Source organism: Cupressus sempervirens, chromosome 9 (genome assembly GCF_028749045.1).
Source record: "Cupressus sempervirens isolate cs-2001-9-10 chromosome 9, ASM2874904v1, whole genome shotgun sequence".
Classification (NCBI taxonomy): Eukaryota; Viridiplantae; Streptophyta; class Pinopsida; order Cupressales; family Cupressaceae; genus Cupressus; species Cupressus sempervirens.
The window spans coordinates 440,617,854-440,631,833 of NC_143126.1; the positions used below are offsets into that span (position 1 = coordinate 440,617,854).

Below are 13,980 nucleotides of genomic sequence, written 5' to 3' on the forward strand. Positions count from 1 at the left end.
ACGACCCACCTTCTTTGGAAGATGTCTGTGACCAACACAAAAAGTCTCTGAAATTCCGCAATGAACTGATCTACGGATCCGGTTTGCCTCAGTTGCGCTAGCTCTTTGAAATTGAGCTCGAGGTCTTTCCCATCGAATCATTCTCTTAATCTCTCCATAAATTCTGTATAGGTCTTTATTTGATCATGCCCTAATGTGATGGTGCCATGGTGCCACCATTCGTGCGCAACTCCTTCCAAGTGCAACGCGACAAATTTGATAGCTTCTTCTTTAGGCATATGATTCAGCTAGAAGTAGGTATCGGCTTTCATCACCCACGCCTGTGATGGAAGGGAACCCGATCCGTCAAATGGAGACAGATTCACCTTACTCAATTTTCTCCTGAGATCACCATTATAGTATCCTCCTCTGTTTCCGCCTCCCGAGTATCTCATCCTTAGATTTGCGTAATCTTTGTAGAAAATATCCTCTTCAAGGTTTGCATTCCTCCAGTCCTCTCTTATCTCTTCGAAAGTTGGTAGTCTCTCTCTGTGATGTGCTTCCGTTCGTGGTGGGAAAGTCGGCATGGAAGGTCAAGAGCATGTTGGCTGAGGGTGTGGTTTACCTGATACTAAGTCCATGCGGTGCCCATTTTGTTCACCAGATATATTTTTCTCCGCCAACTTCTTGAGGGTTTCCCCCATGAGTCGCTGCGTATCCATGATTTGTGCCTGATTCCGGGCAAGTTCCCTTAGAAGTGCCACAAGTTCGGCGCTCGTCAGTTCCCGTTCATCAGCCATTCAATCAACAGAATGCGTCCTTCTCCTCTTCCGGCTATAAACTCTCATTCACCATCCACAAGCTAGCAGAATCAAAGCTCTGATACCACTATAATGTGCCATACCCGCTTAAACCTTTTTAATCAATGTGCCAATCTCAGAAGAGAGGTTGTACGGTCTATAGAATGCTGGGTATAAATCGCTCTAATTCCACAGTCGAATTTGGCAGTGGAGCAAGGATGGAGATCAAACTGGAAGTATTGATTTGCAGGAAACAGCATGTTCGTACAGTGTGGTTGGGGGATGCCAAGTCCGTACATTGCCTAAGAGTGAGTGTCGTATGGTGATCCTAAGAAGGCCGTATAGGTATAAGGAAGTTCATATAGAAGATGGGCCTCAATATGTCGTACGGGGTATGCCACAACCATTCGGTGGATATTATTGTCGTATGGTGGTATGTGAATGTCGTACGGTGGCCTAGCAAGTCGTACGGTCTTGGAATGGGCTGGTCGTACGGTAAAACAGTCTGTACAGGGTGTGTTCAGGAGCAAGGAAAGTCGTACAATAGCTTGGATAAGCCGTACGATTAGAGTAGGATGCAATACGGTCACTTAGTGGGAATTTCAGAGACGTATAGACGAATAGAAGATGAGGGAAGTCAGGACGGATGGAGAGTGGAGCAGAATGGGATTCACACACAGTGACAGGAACCCAACATTGCAAGCACATACACAGAATGTGGACTAAACTACACAACTTGAAAGAGAGAGTCGAATGCAAATATTGATTATCACCAGAAGATAATGCCAAATACACAGAGATGAGCACCAACAGAATAGGGTGAGGACTGAGTCCCATCGAAACTGCGCCAGCCAAATAGGGAAGGTCTTTCACTTCCGAAATGGCGAACAATGTCGAACTCCAACAGGAATCTGCAATACAAAGAAATATAATCCAAAGCATGCCTACAGACTACTACGAGCTGTGCTTAAATACCTGTAGGGAAAAACTTTCTGAGGGTGTACAAAGTTAGCCGACGGCGACACAAACTACGAAAACAAAACAAAATTAAATGGATCCGAGATAAAATAAATCAATCGACCCGTTACAAAGATTAAATCATTTATTTTATAACGAGGACATTACATGGCACATAAGATTTAATTCTGCTGAGGAGATCCCCTCTCGGGTACCAGTATGGGTTTGCCTACCAAGGCTACCTTTGGAATTTTGGAGAGAGGATATTCTCCACTTGATCTCACTATTGCTTGGGAAACCCATAGGTTCGGCTACACAAACTCAAGATCGTAAGGTAATTTTTTATGCGCGGATCTGTGTTGAGGTTGATCTTAATAATCCCCTACCAAACTCTATGGAAATTTCCTTGGGCCTTACCTCATGGGTTCAACGATTAGACTATGAGACCCTAACTTTAGATGCAGGATATGTCATGAGTATGGGCATTTACAACGTAAGTGTCCTCGAAATAAATTCTCTCAACCATTGGTTTCTATTGCTCCGGACCCTAAGGATGAAAAGGGTAAGGCCCCTTGCCGGAGGGATATGCAAACAAGGAAGGATTTGTCCTAGTTAAGCCTCGCAACAAAGGAAAAGGGAAGAAGAGAACTTGGATGGATAGATAGAATGATGGCACTTTTAATCAGTTGATCTGCCCTCGGGGGGCTGGATCTCATCAGGGGACCCAAGCAAGGGAGGTAAGGAGTCTAGCCCAGTTACCAAAAGAGAAACAAGGTCCACCAATTCTTTTGGATGAGCCATCTTAGGGGAAGGATTGTAGTGTCCTCGTAGGGGCACAACCTGGGGGCAATTCAAATAACACTACTTCTATTCTCCTTGTCTAGAAAGGGATGCCAGATAACACAAGAGGTACCAAAGCTGCTTCCACTTTAGGTTTGCAGCAATAGCCTTTTAAAAAAGGGTCCTCAGAGAAGTCTTCCAAGAGCAGAAGGAACACTGACTAAGAGAAGGTTAAGATGATGGGGGAGACATTAGTTGAGTCAAGGTTTGTGAAGCCCATTGATTCCCACTTCTCTCAACCTTCTAAATGATTATTCTCTCTTGGAATGTGAGTGGGTTGAACAGCATCCCTAAACAAAAGGTTGTCCGTAGATTGATAGAATCTCATTCTCCAGATATTGTTTTCATTCAGGAAACTAAGCTTATAATTGATGGTTTGGATAGCTGCGGGCCAAAATTGTGGCCCCATGGTAGCTGGCAGGGAGTGGGTACTCAAAGTAGATATGGTGGAATTGCCTGTCTCTGGAATCCAAGGAAGGTGACTCCTCTATGGTGGATTTCGAGTAGGTCTTCTATCTCTTTGATTGCTTCCCATTTTCAGACTAGAGAAAGCTGCATGTTTTCTAATATTTATGCTCCTAATGATTTGGTGGGTAAATCTTTTATGTGATCACACATTACCTTTGTTCGTTCCTTAGATCCTTTCCTCCCTTGGATTGTAGGGGGGGATTTTAATGTTGTTACTAGTATAGAGGAAAAGAGAAGTGAGGTAGCTCGGTTGGGCCCTTCTTCAAATATGCTTAGAGATAATATTGATTTCTTGAATCTCGTTGATATTAAACCTGGCAATGGTACTTTCACCTAGAATAACAGAAGGAGCGGGACAGAGGCTATTTTTGAAAGGCTGGATAGGTTCTTAGTTTCTTGCTTTTGGATGGATGTCAGATGGTCTACCAAATCGGAAGTTCTTGATTGGAGAAGTTTTGATCATTGGCCTATTAAGCTTTATGTCACTCCCTTAAAGGCTATTAAAAATCCTTCTTTCAAGTTTCAGCTGATGTGGTTAAGTGATCCCTTTTTGCAAGATCTTATGACAGTTTGGTGGCATGACGGTAGGCCTTCTCATGGTACTACCATGTTCTCTTTCGAGAAGAGGCTTCAACATGTGAAATTTAGGCTTTAAAAGTGGAACAAACAGTGCTTTGGGAATTTACAGGGCCAAAAGTTGGCAGCTCAATCTAGGCTGGACAGCATCACCCGCTAGATTAGGGACGAAGGAATGACTGTGGATTTAATTACTATCGAGTCCTCAGCTTTGAGGGTGTTAGAGGAATGGGAGCTTCAGGAGGAAATTTTTTGGAAGCAAAAGTCGTGTGGATTGGCTGCAAGAGGGAGATAGGAACAGTACTTTCTTTCATAGCACGGTTAAAGCCCACAAGTCTGGCAATTCTATCTCCTCTCTTGTCTCTATTACTAGAGCTCAACTCTCTTCCAAAGAGGATATTTCTCTACAGGCCATTAGATACTTTTCCCAACTTTTCTCTAGGGTGGAAATAATTCCAATGTTAGAGGCAAGGACCATTTTAGATTGCATTCCCCACCGGGTTTCTAATGATATGAACAGGAATCTCTTATGGTCTACTTTGTTAGGTGAGTTGGAGAAGGTGGTTTTTGGTATGAAGAAAGGTAAAACCCCGGGCCCAGATGGTTTTCCCATTGAATTTTTCCAAGAATTCTGGGAGATTATTAAATTTGAACTTCTTGAAGTGATCCAGGAATCACATAAGAACAAACAAATGCTCAATTCTTTGAATGAAGCCTTCTTAACTCTCATACCCAAGAGTGATGGGGCCAACAGTTTGGATCAATTCAGGCCTATTGCTTTGTGTAATGTTACTTACAAAATTATCACCAAACTAATTGTTGAAAGGCTCAAGCCTTATTTGGCTACTTTGATCTCCGAGGAGCACGGAGGCTTTGTTGGTGTTAGACAGATCCTTGATGGGGTTGTAATTGCATCAGAGGCTATCCACTCTATGGCTACCTCCAAGGAAAAGGCCATGTTCATTAAGCTAGATTTAGCAAAAGCATATGATCAAGTTAGTTGGGACTTCTTGAGTAGAATGCTTCTAGCTTTTGGATTTGATGTGGAATGGCTTGATTGGATTCTCAGCTATGTGACTTCCCCCTACTTTTTTGTTCTTATAAATGGAGAACCTACTAAGCTATTTTCTACTTCTGGAGGACTCCGGTAAGGGGATACTCTATCTCCATATCTCTTTATCATTATGGTCGAGGACTTAGGTAGATTTATAAATTTCAAGCTGAACAAGGGCTCATCCATGGGTGGAAATGGAATAATAATCTCCCAACATACTCGCACCTCCAATTCGTAGATGATACTGGACTGATGGCCTTGGCTACAATCAATGAGGCAAGAAACTTCAGAATGATTTTAGACACTTATTTGAAAGCTTATGGGCAGCAAATCAATAAAGGTAAGTCCTCTATTTCATTAGTACTCTGCAACCAATCCAGCATAGGATTGCTAGGATTCTCAGGTGGCATGGGTTGTTGGACCTACTTTCATTATATGGAATCTTTGGCTGAATCGTAATCGCAAGATTTTTTGCAACTCTAGTTTGGGAGTCACTAAATTGTGGCAGATGATTTTGAGCAGACTCCAAGGAACTATTTATGCCAAGTGTGATATGACTGAACATGTGGACCTTGGAGATTATAGTATAGTAAGGAATTTGGGACCAGTGGACAAAGGAATGGTATGCACAAGTGGTAAGAGATCTCAGTCGCTCAAGAGAAAGGTTTGTAGAGTTGGTTCTCCCTCTACCTCTGACTGGCATCCCTAAAATTAATACTGATGGCTCCTCCCGTGGGAACCCTGGACAGGCAAGTATTGGGGGTACTGGCAAAGTTAAGGATGGTGAAGTTACCTTTCTTTTCTCTATTTATAAAGGAGTTCATTCTAATAAACTGATGGAGGCCCTTGCCATTAAGTTGGTTGTTGAGCAGGGATGTTCTTTGGGATGGAGGAAGATTATTTGTGAGTCAGATTCTCAGATTGTTGTGGATATGATAAACAACCAAAGTGTTGACGATGTTAACTGGCAGTTAGCCTCTACTATTAGAGAGATTTTGTATCTGAGTAGTCATGTGGATTGGGCCTCTTTTTGTCATATTCCTAGGGAATGGAATGGAGTGGCTGAAGTTTTGGTAAAATGGGCGTCCGAGAAAGGAGTTGGCTGGGATATTGCAGGAAAGGATGGGCTCCCTGCTGATTATACTGGAATTTTTTAGCAGTTAGTGGAAAAGGATAGGATTTAATTGTTATTGTGGTTGTTTTTGGTTCTGTTGGGCCTAAGGCCTTGTGTATTATTTTCGCTCTGATTGAATAAATTTTTACCCCTTTTTTCTCAAGTAGTCATATGGGTAAGTGCTAAAGTCAGTGAGTGGCTACTATTTAGCCCTCGCTCACATGGGCACGGTATAAATTATTTTGTGAGTAGTGAAATGTACAGCCCCCCAGGGCTTAAATAGCTTTGAAAAAAGCAGGTAATTTTTTCAGGTGCAATATCTTGATTATCCAAAGGCCTTTTTAATATTTTTTAGTAAAGTGTACATTTCTGTACTATTCACAATGGTGAAATCAGATTTCAGTTTCAAAGCCTGCAAGTAACATTTTTCCAGCCATCTTTTTACGTTACTATATTGCTTTCAAGGTTCTACTTTCAATATTGTAATTTTAATTAAGTTTTTTATGTATTCAGTTTTGTTTTGTTAGCATGAGATTTTCTTTCTCACATATAAAAGCAAAACTCAAAACAAAATTCTTCTTCCATTTCTTTATTTTTCCTCTTTCAGAAATGTGTCATTTAAGTGGGAACCACAGCAGTGCTACTGTACTCTCCCATGTCACTCAGCTTCCATGTATCATCAGGTATTTCGTATTTCAAAAGGTTTGGAATATTGATGCAATTACTCTTCTATTTCAACATGCTTTCACTTATAAGGAAGAGTAGCATAATGTACAATTATGCTGTCAGAATAATAGGTACACTGAAAGGCAAGAGGGGTAAGTTGTAGTGTTAGGGATTTTTCTAGGAGTGATAATGAAAATCCTTAAAACATTTGAAATTTCTCACTTGGCATGTGAGCACTATGGATCAGTTGATTCTCCTTGGCAATCAATTAGAATCTGTTTGAAAGAAGATGCAACACAAACACTCTATCATTAATACACGTGTTTCGAGACATCAACCAAGATCCAATTACAGTTTAGTTGCCTAGAGACAATTTGATATAGTAACAATGTAGTTTGAAATGTTAGAAAGCAAGAGCATTGTTATTGAAGTATGTTGTTGCTCCCATTAGAAAGTAACTCATTAAGTGTGGCACACCACATGAGAGTTCAAATGAATTGCAAAAGATCTATAAGATTAGTGGGACATGCCAGTTCATAAATTTGACTATGATGATTAGTAACCTCAAAGTTGATGAGCAAAAATAAATAATGTTTTATTTACAATTGTCAATTATCTTTTAGGATAGACTTTCCTGAATATTCTGTATTCATGCTTTAATGGCTGTAAGTCCTATCCTCTTAGTTGTCGCTCTTATCTTCTTCAAACAAAGCACAATATGTTAATTTTCATTATTGTTCTCCACGTGAATATTTAATTCGAGGAGGAAGTAATGTTGATTTGAATCATTGATTACTAACGTGAATTAGCAACTGCCAATTAGCCTAACTGTTTGAAATGATAAATTTGAGGTTGCTTCACTGTTTCCTAGTTTATTTGCATGGCAGGAATAGGATAGGTTTATTGTCTCACAGTCAAAGTATGCTACATATTTGTTGACAAAATTCAAGATTTAATAAGCTAAAGTTGCCAAAACTCTCTGATCCTAGTAGTCTCTTGACAACAAATATATGGATGGACAAGGTACTTCATAGTGAAACATGGTTCTCTTTGTCATTGAATTGATACCATGTTTATGCAGGAGCCACAAAGTAGTCACATGAATGTTGCAAAAAGTATCTTGGGATATGTGAAGAATACTCTGGATGTTGTATGTGAGTTCTAGTGAGGAGATGAATGCATTCCCCAGGGTGACACAAATTCAAATCAGGCAGGAGATTGTCATGACATGAAGTCTATGTGGGACTATATCTTCAAGTTGGGATATGCATTAATCTCATGGACTTCCAAGAACCAGACAAGTGTTTCACAATCAACAACAGATGTAGAGTTAGGGGTCATAATGTTAGTGTTAATGAAGTGGGGATGTTACCATGTGATTGAGTATTCAGACTGTCAATTAATGAAGTCAGTGTTACCTGATGTACTCATTTTTTTAATTAGGTCGTCAATATTTTATAACTTTTTCTTCAACAACACATGTCCCAAGTGAAATATTTTACACCCTTTCTTCAATAACACAGGTCCTATGGTAAGTGCTTTCCTAACAAAAACCAACAAAAGATAAAGAATATTAAGAAGAAGAAAAAAAATATCATGCACTTGACAAAATGAGCAATTGAAATGCTGTTGGAGCGTGTTTAGATTGAAGTGCTGTTACAGCAAGCATATTTTTTGCATTAAAAGGTTGCAATTGCAATCAGGTCTGTTCTATTTTGGCTCCTATGATAAAAAAGCATGTCCATTATAATTTGGAATTCACAATTGTAATCTACGACTATCATCAATGTATTTTGATTTTGTCTAGCAAGAAAAATATCCATAACAGTCCAGATGGTTTTGGAAGTTAAGGTGGATAAACTTACCATTCTTTCAAAGCTTTTTCCCATATAATCTATCCCATTTAGCCAGTGACTGTGAAAGCCAATAGCAATCATCTCACAGCGTGAAAAAAAATGATCTCCAACATTGACACCTGCATCCACCAAATGGAATAGATTAGACTAAATTAGGATTAAGATCTGTAATAAATAGTCACCAATGAAACATATTGATATCATAAAAGAATAACAAAACAAACAGTGTAGTTACAACATACCAGGGATATGACCTGGTCGCTTTGTCGGGAAAAGAATTTCATTTGTCATAAGCATCTGTTAGTTCAGACCTAAACTTATTAGCACTTTTTTTATGGGAAAAAATGAAAAATCTCATTTGTTACTCTAATCACAGTTACATAGTATCTATTCGAATTCCCAAGAAGTGCAGACCCTGTTTCAGGAATGGCAAAAATTTTGCTCAATTTTTGGGATTGGAGGGGAATTGCGAGGAACAGATATTCAAAAAACTACTTATCTAATTATCCAAACTGTTGGAGTGAATAGGGGTGTCAACTAACTACTTACACTATTAGGTATCTTCACATCCTAACACTTAAGTTTAAGAACGGTACACATAGGATACTAATCACCTTGTGCACAATATCATAAGAGTAGGACACTTGTCATGATTTTGTATCTCACCTTGGCCTATGTCATCAAGGGCATATCTTTGTAACCGTGTGTTCATGTCCATTTTGTATGTGTTCTGTGATAGAAATACACTCTATTCAACTTATATTGATCTTTTGAGTATATTGTGATTTACATTAGGCATTGGATCTTGGGTGGCTATCTACATAACGTAACATTACATGGAAGGACAAAAATTTGAGTGCCTTTAGTTAGTCTATAGGAGATCTTGAATGCAGATCTAGTATTTTCTTGAAGCATTGAGTATGCTCTTCTCTTACATCCTCGGATGAACTGCAAAATCGGGAATGTGTGATAGAAACGTCAATTTCTAATAGTGCTCCTCTTTTGGCTTGTATTCTAGATAATTGTGGGAGATCGGTGCATCAAATCTGAGCTCACCATCGCATCTAGAGTTGTAATGTTTCCTACTGGAACATAAATGTTGCCTGGTGGCTTGGACTGCACTTGGAAATGGCAATTTACTTCTCTGTAATGTCTCCTACCAGGATGTTGCCAATTCCCAATGATTAATATACATCAATATGCATTTAAATTGGATTTAACTAAGAAACTGTTATCCTCAATTTTGACATCTCAAAATTGGGGCAACCCTATGCAATTTTCTTATGGATTTGTAAGTGGATCCTATATGTTTTCAATGCATCGATAAGGCATTGTGAAGGAAAATTTTCATCCTTAAGTTGTTCTTCATTATCAGTGCATGCTTTTAAGGGTTTTCATCATCAATCACCTTATTGCTTGTCTAGAAAAGTTTTTCTCCTTTGACTGCAAGCGCTTCATTTTTGGAAACCTTCAACTCTTTTCTTTTTCTTTTTTTTTTGTTTATACACTTAGTTTTTTATTTTGTTTTTCCCTAGGATTATAGCCCATGAAATTCTACTTGTTCTAAGCTATCTCATACCTTAAACCAAAGTAACGAGAATCACCATAAAATCGCCTGAATCGGCGATTCAGCGATTAGATTCAGCAATGGCGATTTTTTTGGAGTCGGAAATCGCCATTGCCGATTTCTTCAAGTGAATCGCCTGAATCGCCGATTCAAGCGATTCAGGCAAAAAATCGCATGAATCGCCTGGAAAAATCGGCAGGAATCGCCCGCGGCCAATAAAGTATAGAGTTGTAAAATTTTAAAAAATTGCTTGGTTTTTTTACTTTGTTTTTGACCATTTCTCTTTGTTATAACCCTAAAGGGCCTTCTATTTATTTAACATGAGTAGAAGAGAGGAAAAGTGAGAGAGAAGAAGAGAAAAGAAAAGCCATAGGTTTCTAACCGGCAAGAAGAAAGAGCACAAAAGAGATCAGCAATCCATTTGGGGAGGCCATCAATTGCATTGGGAGCATTAGGGAGCCAATCTCAACACTCCTCAACTCATTTGCAAGAGGTAAGTGCTCTTTTTTTTTTTTGCATGTTAGTGTATTATGCATTTTTTGTTAAATTTTTATAGTTTTCAAGATTTTTAGTTTAGATCTTGAATGTTCTTTATTTTTACTAAGTTGCAAACTATGGTTTGTTGTTTTGTAGCTTTTATTAGCTTCAAACTTTGATATTTTACATATAAATTTTTATTGCAGCAGCCTTTGCTTTCATTTTTTGCAAATTCGCAATGGGTAGAAAAGATGAATGTTGGAAATATAACGAAGAGTTTCCTGGAAGAACCAAATATCAAACAAAATGTATTTTTTGTAAAGAAAAAATAACTTCTGGGGGTATTTATAGATTGAAATACCACATTGCTGCTATACCTGGACACGATGTTACAATTTGCACTCACCAAACTCCTGAGGCAAAACGCACTTGCTTAATGGCATTAGAAAAAATTGAAAAAGACAAAGCCAATAGGAAAATGCAACTTGAAGGGTTAAGGGGTATTGGCTCCCATGTTCCCGCATCCGCATCTGCAACCGCATCCACATCTGCATCTGCATCAGCTTCTGCATTTGTAGGTTGTGTTGGAGAGGGTTCTTCTAGGCCTCCTTTTTATCCTAGTTCTTCTGCTCGTGCTAGTGCTAGTCGGTCACATACTGAGACAGAGTCCCACACCAACCTATTGCAGCCTAGAGTGCAGAAAAACAGAATGGATAGTTACTTTGTGCCCCGCACTACTCCTGGTTCCCAACCCACGCTTGAGGGCATGGGTTTGAACAAAGAAATTCATGATGCTGCCAGAAAGGAGATATGCAAATTTTGGTACTTTTGCAACATTCCATTTATTGCAGCCAAGTAATTGATTCTTTTTTCGTTGTTTTCTTTAAAGTTAAAATTAAAAGTAAAAGTAAAACTTTAATTATATTTACTTGTTTTATAATTTGAGTCTTTGACATCTAAATTTTTATTTGTGACAGGGCTCCTTATTGGCAGAACATGATAGACGCGGTTGCTACTAGTGGTCCGGGGTTTAAAGCCCCAACTGAGGCTGAGTTGAGCGGATACCTCTTGGATGAGATGGTAGAGGACATGAGGGCTGAGCTCGAAGAGAACCGAAAGGAGTGGATTGCAAAGGGTTGCACCATCATGACTGATGGTTGGACAGATAGGAGGAATAGAACACTCCTCAATTTTCTTGTATCCTGTGGAGGTAATTGATCATTCTACTTTCCTACATACATAATTGTAAATTTTGATTTGTTGAATGCTAATTTGTTGATGATCCATTTAATTTTAATATTCTAATTCGTTGTTTTGTTACTTGTAGGATATACCATGTTCATCAAATCCATTGATGCTTCCGCACATGTAAAAAATGCCACATACTTATGTGAGGCTATTGAGGAAGTCATAGCAGAGGTGGGAGAACAAAATGTGATCCAGGTGGTGACGGATAATGCAGCAAGTTATGTTGCTGCAGGTAAACTTTTAACTTTTCAAGTTTTGAAAATAAATTTATTTGAATTTTGAAATTTGAATTTCTAATTGACTTAAAATTGTTGTAGGTAAACTTTTGATGGAGAGGCACCCCACCATATTTTGGTCCCCTTGTGCAGCACATTGCATTGACCTCATGTTGGAGGAAATTGGCAAACTTGAGTTTGTCAAGTCATGTGTGGAAAGGGCAAAAAACATATGCAAATTCATTTATAATCATTAATTTGTCCTTAGCACAATGAGGAAGTACACAGAAGGCAAAGAGTTAGCTCGCCCAGGTATCACGAGGTTTGCCTCGAATTTCATCACCTTGCAGTCCTTGTTGACATCAAGGGATGAATTGAGGAGCATGTTTGTTGGGCGGGAGTGGATTTCCTCTTCCTATGCTACGACCACTGTAGGGATAGATGTGGCGGATTGCATATTTGATGAGGATGGTTTTTGGAAACCCGCTAGAGAAATCCTGCAAGTAAATTTATTGCAATTTAACATTTAGTATTTTACTTTTACTTTAAGTTATATTATTTTATATTTAAGTTTTGACTCAAGTTTTTTGTTTTACTTTATATGTAGGTCACTGAGCCCCTTGTAGCTTTGCTACGAACTGCTGATGGGGAGAAGCCCTCTATGGGCTACATTTATGAGGGCATGGATAGGGCCAAGGAGGCCATCAGAGCCCAATATGCAGGAGTGCAGGAGAGGTGTGGCCCTATTTGGGACATCATCGATAGGAGATGGCAGAATCAGCTCCATCGACCCATCCATGCAGCAGCTTACTTTCTGAATCCGGCATATCGTTTCCGTCCTGAGTTCAAGGCGGATGCGGAGGTTCTCACTGGCTTATACACAGTGATTCAGAGGTTGAGTAGCGATGAAGATAGCGCTGCTGCGATTGTTGAGCTAGACCAGTTCAACAATAAAGAGGGGCCACTTTTCTCTAGCAGGATGGCCATAAATGCTCAGACAACACTACAGCCAGGTAAAAATTAAATAATATATTCAATGTTCATGAATCTAGATTCTAATCTTAAAGTTGATTATGTAATTTTAGAGTTAACTTGTAATTTGTAAATGAGACTAATTGTTTCTATTTTCAATTTTTCCCTTATTGCAGATAGATGGTGGCAAATGTTTGGGGCCACAACCCCAAAACTTCAAAAAATTGTCATTCGTATTCTGAGTCAGCCAAGCAGCGCTTATGGATGTGAGCGCAGTTGGTCCATGTTCGAGCACATCCATTCGAAGAGGAGAAACAGGTTGACAGTGCAGAAGTTGAATGATATTGTCTTTGTTCATTACAACCTCCGTCTTAGGATCAGACAGATTTTGGGCACTGACTCCTCTCCGATCATTCTAGAGGAGATTGATCCAGAATCAGAGTGGCTCACAGAGGTTGTGGATCCAGTCTTCACTGAGGAAGACCAGTGTGGGTTGACCAGGTGGATATAGAGGCTGAGGTAGCTAGAGCACGTTCTTCAGGCATTGGTAGACGCACACGTGCACACACAGGCACAGGCCCTAGCGACGTTCATGAGCCTATCTTACATGCGGGAGATATGGCTCGGCAGTCCTCTAGGACCTACATTAGACGCCTTGCTACTAGGCAGACTGGATACTCAGAGGCTGAGGCTGAGGCTGCAGCCGAGCTTCAGGATGATGTTGAGGATGATGATGATGACTATGAGTCTGAGGCTTGAGCTGGAGCCTTGTTTTTATATTTTGTTTACAGATATTGATACTGAATCATTGATAGACATATGTTTCAAACTTTCATGGATCTTCATCTTAGATTCTTACATACATTTATGATTTGATGTCTTATGGATCATCTTACATACATTCTATGATTTAAATCATTGTGATCATTTGATTTCTATTTACTTCAGCTAGCCTACAATTTACATTTTAGATAACATAGTTACATATGTGATGGATTTTATGTTCCATGTTTATGTATGTTAAGTTTTAACTTCTATTTGATGATGTTATAGTGTGTTTAAGTTATATTCAATAAAGGGTGCATGAAATAAGTTTTAAATTGTTAAAATCTTTAAATTTAAAGGGTTTTTTCAAATTTGCCGATTCATCGCCGATTCATTGCCGATTCACGATTCGATTCGGCCTTGCCG

General features: G+C 39.2%; 3 protein-coding genes across 4 annotated transcripts in view; 2 read left to right on the forward strand and 1 right to left on the reverse strand.

Moving 5' to 3' along the window:
- SUVH4 (histone-lysine N-methyltransferase, H3 lysine-9 specific SUVH4-like protein) overlaps nt 1-13,980 on the reverse strand; it is a 164,242-nt gene that overhangs the window by 106,810 nt on the left and 43,452 nt on the right. Inside the window, exons 4-5 of the mRNA XM_089800519.1 lie at nt 8,553-8,607; nt 8,320-8,429 (exon numbers count right to left, since the gene is read on the reverse strand). Of these exons, the coding sequence (XP_089656645.1) occupies nt 8,320-8,429; nt 8,553-8,607 (165 nt within the window). The remainder of the gene's footprint in view (nt 1-8,319; nt 8,430-8,552; nt 8,608-13,980) is intronic.
- Nucleotides 11,218-12,074, forward strand: LOC149539198 (uncharacterized). Of its 2 annotated transcripts, none has more exons than XM_089799153.1 (3): nt 11,218-11,564; nt 11,682-11,834; nt 11,920-12,074. In XM_089799153.1, the coding sequence occupies exons 1-3, from the start codon at nt 11,351-11,353 to the stop codon at nt 12,072-12,074; spliced, it is 522 nt and encodes a 173-aa protein (XP_089655279.1). In that variant the 5' UTR covers nt 11,218-11,350. The 2 variants fall into 2 exon arrangements, with proteins under 2 accessions (XP_089655279.1, XP_089655280.1); XM_089799154.1 differs by having other exon boundaries at nt 11,971-12,074.
- On the forward strand, nt 12,090-13,725 carry LOC149539199 (uncharacterized). Its single transcript, XM_089799152.1, has 3 exons — nt 12,090-12,320; nt 12,425-12,830; nt 12,966-13,725. Exons 1-3 carry the CDS (start codon nt 12,090-12,092, stop codon nt 13,298-13,300), a joined length of 972 nt encoding a protein of 323 aa, XP_089655278.1. The 3' UTR covers nt 13,301-13,725.